At 55.9% G+C, this 17,259-nt stretch overlaps 1 protein-coding gene across 1 annotated transcript; it reads right to left on the bottom strand.

Annotated features, from left to right (window-relative positions):
* Positions 1–603: 603 nt before the first annotated feature.
* On the bottom strand, positions 604–16,873 carry LOC103798154 (leucine-rich repeat-containing protein 16C-like; the record flags this gene model as incomplete). Its single annotated transcript, XM_009070401.1, has 30 exons — positions 16,834–16,873; positions 15,558–15,649; positions 15,382–15,432; positions 15,031–15,090; positions 13,607–13,728; positions 13,176–13,273; positions 12,687–12,757; positions 11,883–11,956; positions 10,654–10,729; positions 10,486–10,574; positions 10,037–10,131; positions 9,790–9,876; positions 9,456–9,565; positions 8,997–9,074; positions 8,792–8,868; positions 8,591–8,695; positions 8,286–8,355; positions 8,045–8,126; positions 6,597–6,693; positions 6,257–6,314; positions 5,579–5,751; positions 4,851–4,919; positions 4,364–4,457; positions 4,196–4,291; positions 3,441–3,569; positions 2,359–2,472; positions 2,044–2,219; positions 1,730–1,817; positions 1,168–1,284; positions 604–670 (listed from the first exon to the last, which is right to left on the bottom strand). Coding segments are annotated over exons 1-30 (2,755 nt in total), but the record flags the coding sequence as incomplete, so codon positions are not given.
* Between the last annotated feature and the right edge of the window lie 386 nt (positions 16,874–17,259).

Raw genomic sequence — 17,259 nt, 5'->3', positions numbered from 1 at the left:
CTGGGGACACCGGGGTGCCAGGTGCTGAAGTCCGGCACCGGCTCTGCTTTAGCCAAAGTGCCAAAAAGCAGAAGTTGCCCATCAGCTGCTCGTTGCCTGTGCCCTCGCTGAGATCCACTCCCCTCCCAGGCATTCAGGGCTCCGGGGGCAACACCAGCAGCAAGAAGCACCTGTGGAGAATGTTTTCTCCCCAGGAGTGTTGGGTCAGTGGGTGGGTGGGTGATACCCGTGCCCAGAGTGGTCCCTGACACAGCTGTGGGAGATGCCACAGCATCCACAGTAACAGACTAACCTCCCACCCCTGCCTGGACACATAAGGAGGGAGCTCAGGGCATTTACTGCACTGCCTAAGGGCACTGAGCCAGCTGCCTCCCCAAAACCAGCACAAGAGCAAAGTCAAGGTGAGCTTCCCCACAGACCCCAACCACAGCACTGGGAGAGGGTCTCCAAAGTGTCCAGGTCCTGCTGCCTGCAGCCTGTGGCATCACTGTGGAGGGATCTGCCCATCAGCCTCCAAAAAGTAACCACAAGCCCCCCGCCCTGGCAGAGGCAGCACGGCACACACTGAGACCCAGCAGAGGGACAGTTCCGCGGTGACCTTACTTCTCACAGTTGCTGTGGGCCGAATGCTCCTGAAATGCTTGTTTTTCCTCCGCAGGGCCATCTTGTACTGCAGGGAGAGAGGAATGGTGGTGGCTTCGGCGTGGGCAAGCTGGCTGTGCCAAGTGTCATCCCATGGCAGCCAGAGCCAGCCAGGCTTCACCTGGTGATGGGTGCAATCCCACCATCATCCCCAGACCCTCAGCGCTGTACCCCTTCATCTTGTCCCAGCTCCCAAACCATCCACAATGCTGGATTGGATACTTCCCCATCCAGGACCCTGCACTACACTGGATCCCAGGTCCCAGAGCAACAACACTGGGATGGGGTGCAAGTGACCAGGTCCAGCTGGGCCACTACAAGGACACAGTCCCGGCGCCAGCAGCATGGCCTGGCAGGCTAATGGTCCCATTTCCCAGCACTAATTGCCTTAGCTCTGCCCCGGGGGGGTGCCGGGGGGTACGTGCACCTGGAGAGGCTGCAGCATTAAGTCCAGCATCATCCGGTAAGGCGGATAAAAGGCAGTTATAGCGCGGCATCACGCAGCGGCAGTGGGTTCGCACCTACCTCCTCCGCAGCCACGTCCGGAGGATTCCTGCCCCTTGCCAGCGCAGTAGCATCGTCCTCAGCCGACTCTGGCGGCAGCACCAGGAGGTCGAGTCCCTGCTTGGAGAGGCTCTCTGCCTAAAACCATTAGGAAGCGCTTAAATTATCCCAAGGGCTGAAGCACACCCGGCTGCCCTGTGTGCTCCATGCTGCTCCGCTCCCTACCCACGGCTGGGATTTGTGAGCGGATTTAGGCCTGATTAGCCGGCTGCCAGCCCCGGCACAGCTGCCCCGCGCCTGCCCCAGTGCACGAGCGGACGGTGCCCGCATTCACCCCAGCACCCCCTGCCACACGCAGTGGCTCCAGGACTTTGCTCAGGATGTTAATGTTGCTGGGACTGCACCAGGAGAGGATTACCTGGGAGGGAAACCAGCCTGGGTGGGAATTGTCCTGCTTCCCAGACTGCAAATCTGTGGTCATAATGTTGGCCGGTGTCTGGGCAATCCTGGGGTACCCAGAACCCCATCCCGCATCCCAGCCCCATATCCCCATCCCATAGGTGTGGCAGACCTTGGCACTCACCAGTTTGCACTGGGCAGTAGTCAGGTCTCCCAGCACAGCATCCACAATGCAGTCGGCCACAGCAGCTGTGACAGACAGCTTGATTTCACTGGGAGTGGAAAGAGACTTCTCAGTGCCAGCACCCACTGCCCCTGCAAGCCACAGGGCAAGTCCCCCAAGGAAAGCCTTGCTGAGGAGATGGATGCTTGGCTGTGGCACACCACCACCACAATGTGAGGAGAGGACAAGTTGGTAGGGAGCCCCCCAAATCCTCCTCTGGCCCCACAGGTGAGTGCCAGCCACCAAATGAGAGAGAAGAATGGCACATCACCCACTTCAGCTTGCTGAAGACATCGGTGACCATCTGGTCCAGGACAGTGCTGAGGCTGAGGTGCTCCTGGAGGCAGATCCGCTCTGACATGGCATTGACCAGTTGGTCCCTGACCCCACTCTTCTGCACCACAGCTGGGCACAGGCTGTGTGCCGTGTCCAGCACTGCCTGCATGATCGCCTGAAGTTTGGGGACAAGAGGGGAGGTTTCGGTCTCTTCTATAAGGATTCATGTAGTTTCCAGGAGACACCATCTGCCTTATCCTTGGGCCAGGCTGATGAGCATCCTGTGCTGCTGGCAGTGCCCCATGGATACCCACCTGGATTTCCCGGCTACAAGTCTGTAATGCTTCCTCCATGAGACACTCCAGCTTGTGCTGCAGTTTGCCATTCTGGTACGGGCTGTTTCCTGCTTCGTACAGGAGGGGCAGGATCTGCCATGGGAAGAGAGATGATGCAGATCATCCCATGGCACCTCAATTTCGCTTCCCATCCTTCCATGTGTAGCTTACATCTATGGCTTCCCCATGGAATAGCATCGCCTGCATTAGCTTGGAAGACCCCGCAACCTTCTGGCTTTGCTGGGACAGGGTTGGGCATCCTGGCCCCTCACAGTCCCTGTGTCCTCCAGATGGACACTCAACTGCTCCCCCCCACCCACTGACCATCCTCCCCCTCCTGCAGCCCACTATGCTGCTGCCTGCATCAGGGGAGATCCCTACCCATCCCTTTCACCACATTTCCACCACCAGTACTGTCCTCTTAAATCCTCTCTCTGACAGATTAAGTACCCAGAGGGGTGCTGAGAGAGAAAAAAAGGAGGTGGCTTGAAGAGAAGTAGAGAAGGAGGAAAAGGTGCAATGGGGAGAGAGGAGTGGGACCAGGAGGATCAAACCAGGGCGACAGCCACGAGCTGCCCAGACAATGCAGTGGCTTTTGCCATGAGCTGATGGAACATCCTCATCACTGGGGTGGGATGAGGGTGCCCCAGGGAGTGACCCCTCAGGGATGCAGAGAGATTTCTCACCAGTATGGGCATCTGTGGGTTGCAGGGTGTGCCCAAAGCTGGAACACACACTGCTCCCAAAGAGGGGTGTGTAAGCATGGAATGCCAAAAGAGGGGAGCACTTGTAATCCCCACTCCCTGTTGGGGGGTGCACACAGCTCTGTGCTGCTGAGGCGAGGGCACTAAGAACATTTTGGCCCTTATTCTAGAAGGGTGTTCAGAAATTCTCAGCTGTTCTTTAACATTTTGCAAGTGCTCAGTAATGTGCATCTGTTGCATTGACATTCTGGTGTTCTCCAACTGCTGGTTAATGATGTCATTAACTAATCAATACCCTGCTTCGATCCTGAAGCGAAGCTGGGTGAGCTGAGGGGGTTTCCCACATGGTGGACTCACACTGACAGAGAGGTTGGCGTTCCTGATGGCCTCCTCCGCACAGAGGATGTCTGCCTCCACCTCCCTGCCCGTGCAGGTGCTGAGGATGTCAACGTGCTTCTGCACGCTCAAGCAGATCTCATTCACCATCTGGAGCACAGAGAGGCTGCGTCATGTGCCGACGCCAGAGCAGCACTGCCAGTTCCCCCTCTTGCCACGACTTTCCCATAGAAGCATGTGCTTGGTGGGGACACAGGCAGGTTACAGCCCCCAAGTGCATCCCTGACTAATAACCAGGGATGCCACATGGCAGGGATTTGCTTACAAGAGCACACAGGGAGCCAGGAACATGCTGTGTGGGGTAGCTTAGCAGCAAGTTATCTCAGCATTGCATATGCATGAAATGCATGGATGCAACCAGGAGGGTTCCTTGGAGATATGCTTTCTGCCCAGCCCCACTCTGATCATAGAACCATGGAATACTTTGGGTTGGAAGGGACCTTAAAGGCCACTCAGTTCCAACACCCATGCCATGTGCAGGGACACATCCAACAGACCAGGTTGCTCAAAGCCCCATCCAACCTGGTCTTGACCACTTCCAGGGATGGAGCATCTCCCACTTCTCTGGGCAACATGTTCCAGCCCTCCAATCTGCTCTGCCCTCTGCTCAGGAAAGGTGAAAAGGGAGTTCTGCTGCTTGGAAGAGGTCACACTAGCAAGCCAGGGTGTTTGGGGCCAGGGGAGAGCAGCCCCATGCAGCAATTTGGCCATCAAACCTGTTCAGAAGAGGTGGTGAGGATGCCCTGCTGCAGCCGGAATGTCTGCGCCGGTAGCGTCTGCCGCAGCTGGTTCCTCGTCAGGCAGGACTGGAGCTGCAGAGGCAAGAGGCCATGAGCAGTGTTGGTGGCACCTGGTCCCACATCCCCTAGACCATGTCCTCCCACCTTGTGCACGGCCTCCTCTGTTCTCTCGGGGTTGCTGCGATATGCCTGCGCCACGTCGCTCATCGGCAACGGCATCGACTTGAGGGTGTAATTCCTGCAAGGCAGCGTGGAGTGAGCAGGTGCTGCTGGACCCAAGGCTCATCTTCCACAGGCAAGGAGGGAGAGGAGCATCACATCACCACCACTAGCAGATCCCCCTGTTCTCCCCTGGGGCTTCTTGGGGGACATGTGGCTGTGCTCGTTGGGATGCAGAGCCCAGGGGAGACCCTGAGGTCAGTAATGAAGGTGCCATCACCAAACAGGTGCCAGGTTGCTTTGTTGGCTGCAAGGCCAGAGATGTAGACCAACTCCCTTGGGACATATATGCAACTGTGTGATGCCCTTGCTGTTTCAAGGGGATGAGAGGGCCTGGAGATGGTGACATGCTGGTGACAGAGGCTTTTTTGCATGATAGCAAGCCAGGAGGACCAAGAGGTTCCTTCCTTACCTCTCCAAAGCTTGAGCCACTTCCAGGAGCCCATGGGCAGTTGTATTGTTCCTGTCCCAAATCACAGTCCTGCAAAGAGAAGGACATGGGTGAGACCTGTGTGCACCCATGGCACAGCCCTGAGGTGGGCAGCACAAGTGAGCCCAAGGCTGACTCTAGGCATCAAAAAGGCTAAAAAATGGGGTTAAAAATCTGAATTTCAATATTTAAAACCTCAGCTTGGACTTTGCAAGGAGCTGTAAATTAGGTGGGTGAAGGGCTGGGAGGACATAGGCACCATCCTGTTGAAAGGGGCAGACATTCTCCAGAGGAATAGCCCTGGTGGAACACCCTTCCCTGTGCCCTGCAGACATTCCTGCCTTGCCTTTGTGGGCACAATGTAGTAAAAAAATGGCATTTTAGGAACATAGCAGAGCATGAGGTGAGGGCAGTGACTGCAAAGGTCTGTCTGCAGCACACTGGGCTGTGCAGGAGTCTGGCAAAGCACTGGGGCAGGGATTGAGCTGATCTCTTGCCCTTCACATGTCCCCTGCCAGCATTGCCAGATGACTGTCATGAGCACAAGACACGGTCACAGCATCTGACTGTGTGCCAGGAATGGTCCAAGGCCACATCCATGGTCACCAGAAGCCACGACAAGCTTCCTCTGATGGTATCAGCATCACAACGAGGACCACATGGCACAAGGTGGGAAGGGTACCCACAGGGTGACATAGACTTGTTGCTACCTGAGCTTGGTGTTGATCTGCAGGGCCTTGGCTAGCATCTTGGCCCCCGTGTCCCCCATAGCATTGCCACTGATGTCCAGAGCGATAAGGCTGGTGTTACTGCCCAGGGCACTCAGCAGGACGTTGGTTCCCAGTTTGAGACGTGATTCAGCCACGGATAGTGACTGGAGAGGCTAGAAAGAGGACAAGGAAGGGGAGAGGTGACCAGGACACGTCATAGCCTCCATCCCTATTCAGCAGCCTCTGGGCTGGTGTTGGTTTTGGAAAGATCAAGTGATCCTCAGCCCCAAGAACAGGAGGGCAATGGGTGCTTAGGCAGCAGCCTGGATTTAGCTCAGATGCCTGGCAGGCAGTGAGGAGGAAAGGGATTTTTTTTTAAAACTGGTCTGCATCCAGGTTACACCCAGCATCTCCTCCATGCCTTTAGCCAGTCACAGGCTCCTGCTTTCCCAGATGAATGGGAATAGCTCCCACTTCTCTCTCTGAGCATCTGCTTCAGATAGAGGAAAACAAGACTGGAAGGATTTGAATGGCAGTGGGAGGGAGGGAGGTTTGATTCCAGGCTGTGCTGGGAGGGATCTGGATGGCACCCTGGCATGGAGGCTGCACAGTGGTGGCAGAGGGTGATCAGGAGCATGGGTCGGATGGCTGAGGTGGCTGAGGGCAAGCTGGACTTACGCAGTCCTCCTCCTGGGTGAGCTGGACAATGCGGTGCAGGACATCCAACAGCCCTTCCCTGCAGGAGAAGCAGGGGGTTTACATGTGCATCCTCCAGGGCCACAGAGGCAGCTGGCAGAGGTCTGTCCTCCCTCCCACTCTTGCCTGAGGCTATGAACCATCCCTGGGACCACACCAGGTGCTGGTCCCCCATGGGCCCTGGCTCCACGTTGGGTTGGAGCATCCAGGATGGGCAGGCAATTCCCACCAGCAGATGGGCTTTTGATGGGGAGAGAGAGAGTTGAGGTGGGTGCACGGTGCCAGGATGGATCTTGGCCCGGGTGCTGCCGCTTTCACTTACTTGGATTTAATGTTGAAGTTCTTCCCCAGAGAGACATGTCTAATGGACTTGCTTCTGCCAATGGAGAGCACCAGTGTCACCATGTCAGGGTCAAAGCCTGCGAGAGGTGGGAGACACCCATCAGTCTGCAGCAGTGGCACCAAGGTGGTCCCTCACAGGACATCTGCAGAGCCACCAGGCTGTCACTCTGGGATGGTGGAGAGATGCCATGGGGAGCTTCTGAGCATCTTCCTCCCTTCCTGGCTCCCTCAAAGAGACTGAAGACCCATGCAGAGCTGGGGTCCCTGAGGAGTGACCCCACTGAAGGAGCACCTCCTCTGGGCACTCCTTCTATGTGGCGTGCAAGGCCATGCTGAGCCATGGGGGTACTTATGGAACTGAACACTGTGCTTGATTTCTGCCATCTCACAAGGATGTGCCCTCCATCACCCACCCACCACTCCAGACAACATGAGGGGAGTTCTTACAGCTTGCAGGCAGCTGCCTACACGCCCATCCTCATGGCAGCACCAGCCCCAGGGAAATTTGGTGAGCAAAGGTGTCATCCTTCCCACAGAATAGGGCAGGGATCTGCTCACCCAGCTGCTCTACCAGCCAAGGGTAAAAGGCACCGAGACACACCTCTGGACTGCCACTCCTGCATGGAGATGCTCTACTGCGAAAGCCAAAATAGAATCATATTTTGGCAAAGGTTGACAGGAGATTTTGGGCGAGAGGATGAGCTTTTGGAACATTGGTGTCCTGAACAGGTTTTTGAAGGACTCCAAACCACGTCAGCTTTCCCAGAGCCATCTGGCAGCTGAGGAGCTTCATGGTCTGCTGTGAGATCTTAGAAAGGCTTCTTGAAGGTTTGGGGCCTTTTAGGTGAAATTAAGAACTGGCAGAGGTGATGTTTGTGATAATTAGGATTGCTCGCCCGAGGCTTTGGAGGTCACAGCAGGACAAGTTTAGCAGCAGAGACTGCAAACTCCTGCAGAGAGGTGGAAAGAGTTTCAGGCCAGGGAAACTTTTTCAGTGCTTCAAAACTTGAGCCAGCAACACAAGATTAACTCAAATTCAGTGAGCTGATGTGGACTGTACCAAGAAAGATGTGAAATGAGAACTTTTGGCAAGTTCTGAGGCAGCAGGGGGTAAAGAAATCACCCCATTCCCTGTGCTGGAGATTCAGAGGGAATATCATTCAGAGAAAGCTTCCTGCTACCCACATGGGATGCAGCACTGGAAGGTGATGGAAGAGACCTGGCATGCAGGAAAGGACATCAGTAGAGGGAGAAGAGCACATGAAGAACTGCCTGCCATGGGGAAGGCAGAGGAAGGGGTGGTTTGGGGGGTAAAAAGCCATAAAAGGCTGATGAGGTGATAATTTGTCTGCCAAACAGCCCATGGTGGCTGGACCTCCTGGTCCAGGAGATGGAGGAGATCTTCCAGGCTGGGAAAAAGCAACCTACCATTGTCAGACAAGTTCAGGTCACTGATGGAGCTGGCATCAGGAATGAGATCCTGGATGACTTGGGCCCCTGCTGATCTCAGCTTGGAAGAAACAGCAAGATATCAGTACAAGGGGAGGCTTCAAGCCCTGCAAATGAGATCCTGATATTGGGAAGGTCAAACAGGGCATGGACCTTCTCACACTGTTGCAATGGAACACCCTAGCTGAACTCTTGGCACTCATGGGTGCTGGCCCCTCACCTCGCAGCTGCTAAGATCCAGGTGCAGGTCACTGATGTGACTGTTGTCTGCCAGCCCTTGCAGCAACGCCCTAGAAAAGTCACCAAAGTCCCCATATTGGTGCAAGAAACAGGGGCACCAGCACCTGCCATGAGTGGTCTCCCCAACAATCCAGGCAGTGGGAGTGACATGATGGAGAAGACATCCTTCCCTGAGCTCTACCTCCTACAGCCTCACCCATCCTCCCCACCAGACCTGAGGGATGTCCTCCCCAGACTGTGCTCACTCTAAATCCATTCCCCTCGGTGGACTCTGCCCAGCCTCACCTTACAACATCTGCTGGCAGCTTGGTACCTGCCAAGGAGACGTGCCTAAGGGCACAAGCCTGGCTGAAAAACTCCTTGATGTCAGGGGAGATGGTTTTCACCCTCCTGAAAAGGATGGGCACAATGTAGCATCATCTGCCATCCAGTATCACCCACCCACCTGGGTACCATGCTTCCCTCCCCACTGTCCTAGGAACTTACTTGTGGGAGTACACATTCTTGGAGAGATCCAGGTGGATGAGGCTGGTGTGGCATCCATGAACCAGGGCTCCAAAGAGCTGCCAAGGTGGGGATGTAAACCATGTGGAAGAGGACCCAGCAGTGCTGCAACCCCACGCAGAGCCCAGGGATGGAGGGGGACTGAGGACAAGGTCTCACTGCCAGGACCCCCTACATAGGTACTCACAGCATCCAAAGGGCAGTCTGTGCCAGCCAGGCTGAGGTGGGACAGAGAGTGGCACTGGCAGAGGAGGCTCTGCAGGTTCTGTGGGCAGAAAGGGCTCAGCAGCTTTGCCAAGGACCATGAAACCCCCACCTAGCATCCTGCAGGCCTGAAATCCCAGCTCCAGCCTGTCTCCTCCCTGCTATTGAGCACAGGGATGAATCCTGCACAGAGGGACCCACACATTCATGGGATACATCCTTGCTCCAGGTGGCATCTTCTACCCTCCCACAAGGAGATGCAGAGAATGTCTCCAGGGCATCCCCAGCTGCTCCTGAGCAGGCAGGAGGGTGTCACAGCCATGAGATCCCCATCCCTGGCATGCTGCAAGGCAGGGCTCTGGCTCCAGGGGACTGAAGCCAGCCAAGCCACGCTGCGGACAGAGCCTACGTGGTGTCACCCCATCACAGAATGGGTACTCACACAGATATCATCCCCAGCTAGGGTGCCAGGGTTTCCAGAGAGGTCCAAGTGCCGGAGGGAGAATCCAATGGCTTTGTTATCTGCGAGGGCCTTGCATAACGTGCTCATCCCTGCTCAGAGAGACAGGGAGGGAGGGATGGCCAAAGGTCCCCTGCACTGGGGAGAGCTGTAGAGCAGAGGAAGGGACACTTCCCTCCAGCTGGGGCAGCAGAACATTGCATCCATGAAGATGCCCTTTCCAGGGTGTCCCTGCAGCCCCTCTAGCCACCCCTTTGGTGCCAGCTTGGCCCCAAGCACTGCCATGCCCAGGCTCCACAGGGCACTTGGGCTCTACCTTTGGCCGTGAGCATCGTCCTGGCCAAGCTGAGGCTCTGCAGACCCTTGGGACTCTTCTCCACATGTCGGCTGAAGGCAGTGATCCCTGATGAAAGAGCAGAGAGCCCTGAGTGTCCGTGTCAGTGCAAGTGGGTGTCCATCCCACTTCAAGCTAAATCCCCCAGCACAGGGGGCAGCTGCCGGTGGGATCTGGAGCTGAACAGTTTTCATGGGTGTAAACTCATCCCAGCCCAGAATGTGGGTACCTCTGTCTTCCAGCTGGTTGCCAGCAAGGTTGATGGTGTGCAGGACAGAGTCAGGATGGCTGCTGAGTGCCTGGGCCATCCTCTGCACAAAGTCACTGTGGGGAGAAGGGTCACTCATCTGAGCAAGCCTTGGACACCTCCAGGAGACACAGCCACCAACCCTATAGCCTTGCAGGGACATGCCACTAGCTCCTGTCTGTGTGGCAGAGCTGGCTTCATCTGAGGAGCCAGCAGGAGAAAGCAGAGCATCTCCAAGGGTGGGTGATGTCCACTGGCCTCTGGGCTACAGGAAGTCTCTGCTCCAGTGAGCTTCATGCCATGGAGGGGCTGGAGCCACCAGCATCCCCCTGGCACATGGGTGCATGGATCCCCCTGCTTCATGCACTGAGGGAAGCACCACCAGGCTGCCAAGGCCCTGCTCATCAGTGTCTTGCAACACCTTCACTTACGCTTTCAACCCACTGTTTTCCAGCACCAGCTCCTCCAGCGTCACCGATTTGCTGAGCATGTAGAGCAGCTGCTCCGAAATCTCCTGGTTCTGGCAGGGGAGAAGAAAGTCTTCTGGAAACCCAGCCACCTCCAGCACACTCAGCACCACAACACCAGCCAGCACTCACCAGCCTGAAGTCCTTGCAGGAGAGCTTGGTGAACCACAGGTTGAATGACAAGGCAGCAACACTCAGTGCCACATCTCTTCAGGGTGACAGAGACAAGAGAGTCAAAGATCAGGATGAGATAAGTCTGGTCCCAAATGGATGTCCCAAGACACCCAATGCTGGGGGTGCCCAAGACATCCAGCCCCAGGGTGCCCTAGGGTGCCCCAGGTTACTCAACCCCATGGTGCCCAAGACACCTGGTGTCCCCCAAGACACTCAACCCTGGGTTGCCACAGCAGACCCAACCTTACAGTGCCCCAACACAACCAAACACAAGGTCCTCCAACAGATCCAACCCTGGGAAGCCCCAATACACCCAACCTCAAGCTGCCCCAACACCGTGTTCAACAGAGCAAGGCTAGGGTCCATGAGTTTAAAGCAACCCTCAAACACAGCTCAGCTTCCCCAGATTATTCCCTTGGGGAAAACAAAATTAAGCAAAATATTTGCAAGCTTCTATCAAAAATCTCTGGGGGTTTAATTCTTTTTAATTCTGACCTCTTGTGTAGAGAACAACACGGGTTTTGCTCAAGTGGAAACAAGTTTCTTTTTTACCTCGCTGTCCAAAGAAATATCTAAAAATGTCTCCTTTTTGGCCAACTGAACACAGATTCTCTGTTCCCCAAAACACTCAGCCCACAACTTTGACTTGCTGCAGCCCAGCCCTGCAGCTGCCTCCCCCCAGAGCTGAGCCCTTGCTCCAGCTCTCTTGGAAAGGAGACATGGCTGAGCCCCCTAGGGGGACAGCCTGAGCTCACAGCCTCACTGTCAGGTTACAATAAGGTTATAACAGATATCTGAGGGTTTGGTAGGGAGCAGTGTTAAGTTTCAGGGAGGCAAGAGGCGCTGACTGGTTTGCATAGGGAAACACCTGACAGCCACGAGCTGTGAGAAGCTGCCGTGACATCAAGTTTTCACCCTCATGAGCAGCTCATGGGCTGATTTAAGAGTTAAAAATGAACAGAGAGGCTGCCTGGACTCTCAGCTATTGCCCCATGGGACGAGGCTCATCATGTTTGGTGCAGGGCAGTGTCAGACTGCAGATGTGGCGTCCTTGGAGCGTGTAAGCTATAAAAGTGTCTAGCATGGGCAGAGGAGCATGTTGGGCCACTCCTGACACGGTCAGGGAGGATGTGGATGAGTGCTGGTGTGGCATGGGGCACTGTGGGTGCCATGGATGGGGGACTCACCGGCTCTCCAGGTGGCTGAAGTCCAGTAGGTTGAACTCCCGGCAGTCCTGGCTGTGGTAAATGTTGTCCACGTCCTTCCCAGAAGGATGGACACACGGATCAGGCACAGCACCTGATCCTGAGGAAGGCTCAGGTGCTTCGTTCTGCTGGAGGAAGCTGAGCCCTTGGGGACCCTCTTCTGGGGAGTTCCTTGCCCAAACCTCAAGTCTAAAACCTTCCCTGTTGCTCTGGCTGGGAGGTGACATGTCCCATCTTGGTGGGACAGATTGGTGGGTCTTGGACCACTTGTGCAGGGACTGGCCAGAAGGCAACACACCCTAGGCTGGTGGGAGCGAGGGTATGGGGAGAGATGGACTGGGATCAGTGTCTCAGAGGAAGAGGGGGACAGTGGGTCCTGTTGTGACTCAGTCCCAGTGGGGCTCTCCTCTACTAGGGACACTCAGCAATCAGTCCCAGATATTCAGGGGTTCTCCTTAGGCCACAGTCTGGGACACAACCTAGTCCAAGGCATCTCACCCCTACGTGCACTCTGATTCCAGCCCACTAAGGAGCAGGGGGCACTCAAGACAGGCAAAGCTGCAGTTCCCTTCTCTGAGATGCCCTTGGGATGTCTCTGGTCCCTGGGATGTACCAGGGCCCACACCCAAGCCAGGAAAAGCTGCAGTTCCCAGCTCTGGGTTGTCCCAGCCCCAGCAGTCCCATGAGGCTGCTGTCTGAGGTGGAGGCTCCCATGAGCATCCTCCATCCCTGCCCACTAAGTGACATGCTCCCACTGCCTACTCGCCACAGGACAGACCAGCTTACCCACTGGATCTCCTCGCGGAAGGCAAAGCCATTGTAATCACACAAAGCAGAGTAGGTCTCTGAAAACCCCCCTGCAAAGAGAAGGCAGTCATGGGGGCAGACCTTCCCATGGGAACATAGAGAAGATATCTGGGGATGGTAGGAAACAGGAGAGGGATGGCAGGGGCTCAGAAGGAATGGTATGGGCTCTCCCCTTCCTCCACAATGGGGCCAGAGGTCTACTGTCAGCCCAAAAGCAATTGCCCAACTCAGGGGGCTGTGTTTTGTTTTGCTTAATCCTTGTGCATACCAGGCAAGGCACATTGCTATGGTGATAATGGAGGTATCCTGCTGCAAACCAGGCTACAGGAAAAGCTCCCAGTTCTGCAATAATGCTGCATGAAGTGGGCGGAAGCATCCACAGCTGCAGCTCCTCACAGGTGGATACTGAGCAATCTTACCCCACAGAACCTCCTGGTCCTGCCTGGGAGAGGTTACAGCTGGACTTACCACAGGGCCCTGGGTTGTTCTGCAGCATTTCCTCCAGTGAGTCTGTGATCTGCTGGATTCTCTCATACAGCTTCGGTGGGGAGTTCTTGAGCAGTGTCCTAGGGAAGGACCAGAGGGGTGTGTGCTGGTGGGCTGGGAGAAGAGCATCCCCACCACTATGTGCTTATCTACAACTCATGCATGTAGAGTGGCTGACATGGATCAAGGTCTGGCATCCACATGGTTTTCTCATGCTAAAAGATGCTACTGTGCACCCATCTTATAATTGGGATCTTCTAGTGGGAGGTATCCCTGTCCATGGCAGGGGTGTTGGAACTAGGTGATCTTTATGGTCCCTTCCAACCCAAACCATTCCAGGATTCTATGATCTGGGGCTTTTCTGAGCATAAAGGTTGCTCTGGTACCACCCCTGAAGAGCAGAAGACCCTCACCCAAGGGAAGAGTCTGGAAAGACCTTCTTAAGTGACATAGTGACATGGATGACAACTTGCTCCAAATCATCCAAGGACATGAACCGGAAGGCGTAAGACGCGGCATCTGTTTCTATGACAACCTGCAGGGTCCAAAGGATGAGAGATGCCTGAGTGAGCTGGCAGCACACAGCATCCCCAAGCCCCCAGACACAACGGTGACAGCAATCAGCTCCTCCCTGCAAACCCAGCCAGAGCACTGCAAGCACAGGGAAGGCTGTGAGCACTAGAAATTTAGGATAAAATACATTAAAGACACTGTAACATGCAAAAATAAGGCATAAACCTGCCCAAAACTCAAGCTAAGCTGATGCGGAGGCAGCCCAAGGCAGTGTGGTGAGAACAGCCCTGCCTCTGCCTGCAGCAGCCGCAGCTGGAGAACGGAGGTTTCCTCCCTGAATTTATCTAATCAGGTTTTGGGGCTTTTTTAGCTTTTGGTTCCTACCAGGAAAAAAAAAATCCCATGGCAACACGCTCCCTGATTTAATTACACGCTGATTGAGGCGTGGGAGCAAGATGACAATTATCCACTGGCATCGCGCAAGGACGGTGCTTCCGCCGGTGCCCAGGGCTGCGGAGGCAGGAGAGCGTGGGTCTGCCCACACTCTGCCTGCACATTAACAACCCCTGGGCTTTCCATAGCCCAGTCAGATGTCTCACGCCCCTCCACTCTGGGGTTTCAAGCCCCAGCACCCCTCGGTCTCTGCCCAGCTCCTTTACTTCCCTCTGGGAGCTCAGCCACTCAGCCTGCTGAGCAGCAGAAACTGTGTTTAGAAGCTGGAGCCATGGTGGCTGATGATGCTTAAACAAGCAAAAGTCAGACAGGAGGTTACCAAGAAACACATGAGAAGTTAACGAGGACCACAGTCCTATTTCAGTCAATATATCCAAGCCAAGGCATCCTGTTCCTTGTCTCCCCAGTTCCCACCGCTGCTTCTGCCCTGTGTGCCCGCCTCTCTCTAAGAGGATTAATGGGGTTTAAAACACCCTCCTGCTAAATTTGTCTTCACCTCGGTAAGCCAGCAGCCATTTGTCACCTTGTCCCTGCCGAGTGGGAGGCGCCAAGGCCAGGTGCTGTCTGCGGCTGCCAGAGGGGAAGAGGTGCAAGTACCCACACAGTACCCCTGGGTGCCTCCCTGCACCTCCAGCTCCAAGGGTGATACCCCTGAGGAGGACTTAAGAGGATTTCTTTAGAGGTGGAAAAGGGACAAATACGCTGTGGAGCTCTCATAGATCATTATTGGTGATCCTCAGTGCGCAATGGGGAGGCCAGAACACCCCCGGATCCTGTGGTGGGCTCTGGGCCAGGGATTGCCATGGGAGCAGTGGGCATAAAGCGGGGATGTGCCCAGGTTGGGTTTGTCCCAGGTGTTAATGCCACTCACCACGCTTGGCTCTTGGACTGTCATCTCCCTCACCTCCAGGAAGCTGAAGCTGCTGTGAACCTGTGGGTTAGAGGAGCAGGATCAGTCCCAGCACTGATGGAGAAGGGGCACTCAAAGGTGTCTCCCAGCTCTCACCCTTCCCCATGCCCCAGGTAGTGCCTGGTCATGCCCCTCAGCCTTCACCAGCCCCTGAACCAGACCCCCTGGCTTTCATCCCATCGTTCTCCTCATCCTGCTCCTAAGGGCTTCCCAGACCCAGTGACCCAGATGGCTCATGGATCACACACCCTGCTGCCACAAGAACCCCCAGGAACCACAGGGCTGAGCGCAGCACAGGGTCCTCACACTTACCCTCACTGGCAGCATCACGGGCAGCACATAGGCTCGCCAGGGTGTCAGCACCTAGGCAGGGGACAGTGGTGTGACAAGGGACAGCAGTGACATGGGGGCCACCCCGGTCCCTCGTGCAGCCATGAAACAGCTGCCTGGGGGAACCAGGAGAGCAGGAACCAGGACTCCACACATACCAAGATGAAGTCGTCATACTTGGATTTCACCTGCAGCTGGATGCTCAACACCAGGAGCACCTTCTTTGTCCCCAGGAAGGTGGTGATGCCCTCTGAAAAGACCAACATCTGCATGAAATGAGGTGGCTGAAGCCACCTTGGTCCTCTTTCACACACCTTGCTGCCCTTGGGGACACTGTCCACTGCGTCCTCACCTGAATCACCTCCTCTCCATCCACACCTGACAGTCACACCCTGGAGCCACACACTTCTTCACCCACTGTGGGTCTCATTTGCTGCTTGAGTGATGCACCCACATCCCCATCACCTGCCACAGCCTCGACCGAGCACAAGGCTTTGGGGTCACTGGTTAATGCTGCCTATGCTGCCTCGCTCATAGGGAGCTGGCACTGAGTGACAAGAGGGTCCTGATTTCTCTTCCTTCCTCCCCAGTTTTACCACTAGGGAGCAACTGGACACCCAAGTCCTTCCTCCCCACGGAGTAGCCAGGGTGGTCGTGTGTGCCAACCTCCCCACGTTCGCAGACCAGTCACTCCCATGGTCACTGGACCAGTGCGAGCATCACTCCTGCCTTGAGCATCACCTCCTTGCCTGTCCTGATTCAAGCCTCTCGCTGGGAGAAACGGGACCAGAACCACAGCTGCCCATTGTGCAAAGCAAACCAAGTTTTCACAATGACACTGAGCCCTGCGGGTCCAGTGGCTTGAGCCGCACGTCCCAAGGGCCCCACACTGGTAGAGCTGAGACCTGAGGCTGCAGGGAAGTGGTGACCTGGCTCCTTCCCACCCCACTGCCAGCCTTGGTGGGGCTGATGAGGCTGAAGGGCCCCAAGATCTTAGCGGTCTTTCGTTTTATCGATCAAACGAGAGAAGTTTGGGAGCAGTGGTAATTCACACATCCCCCTGTGCTGGGCTGTACCTCCCTGGGGAACTGCCAGGGACTCTCAACTGGCCAGGGGACCCCAAACCTATGTGGATACAGCACCAAGCTGGACCCAAAAACCAGGCAGCTTGAGCTGTGCAGAACCCCATCCTTGGGGAGCCAGATTATCTGGGGATGCTTTTGGTCCAAGCTCCATCCTCAGGCATATGAGTTTCATGAAACAAGACCAGTCCCCAGACACTGCTTGGAACCCCTGAATGCAGCTGCTGCTGCTGAGGAACCCGAAAATGGCTCTGCCAACCCCAGCGTGGCAAATTGGGACTGAGCAGGCCCCGTACCGGTGCTGTCCATGTGGCACTGATGCCCTGGCAGCACGGCAGCTGGCGATGCTTACCTTGCATCTCAGGAGGGATCCCTCCGGGGGATGCAGCCATGGTTGGGACCACGGGGTCAGCCACCTGGAGATGCAGGTGTCAGGGCAGCATCCTTGGGCGCAGCGGGAAAGACACCCCGCTGGGAGGAAGCGCTGAGGTTACCAACCGGCAGCGCCGCAGCCTCGGTGCCTCCTCCCCCTCCCGGTGCCTCTTCCTGCCCCGTCAGGCGAGATTTACCGCCTGAGCAAGAGAAGAGAAATGAAAGCGACGGTGCCCACGGCCCACTGGCCCCGCAGGGAGGAGAGGGCGTCACTACCCAGCACCTTTCTCCTCCCGCGTCTTCCCCTGGGTGTGCAGGACACCCCAAAGCAGCAGCATCTCCCCACTGCTCCAGCCTTCCAGGGTTGAGGGTGCATGGCCTCTCCCCATCCCACAGCCTCCCGAGG

The sequence above is a fragment of the Acanthisitta chloris genome, unplaced genomic scaffold, assembly GCF_000695815.1.
Source record: "Acanthisitta chloris isolate BGI_N310 unplaced genomic scaffold, ASM69581v1 scaffold2192, whole genome shotgun sequence".
In the NCBI taxonomy this organism is placed as follows: Eukaryota; Metazoa; Chordata; class Aves; order Passeriformes; family Acanthisittidae; genus Acanthisitta; species Acanthisitta chloris.
The sequence above is the reverse complement of the archived record's forward strand: the minus strand, read 5'-3'. Positions and strand labels throughout refer to the sequence as shown.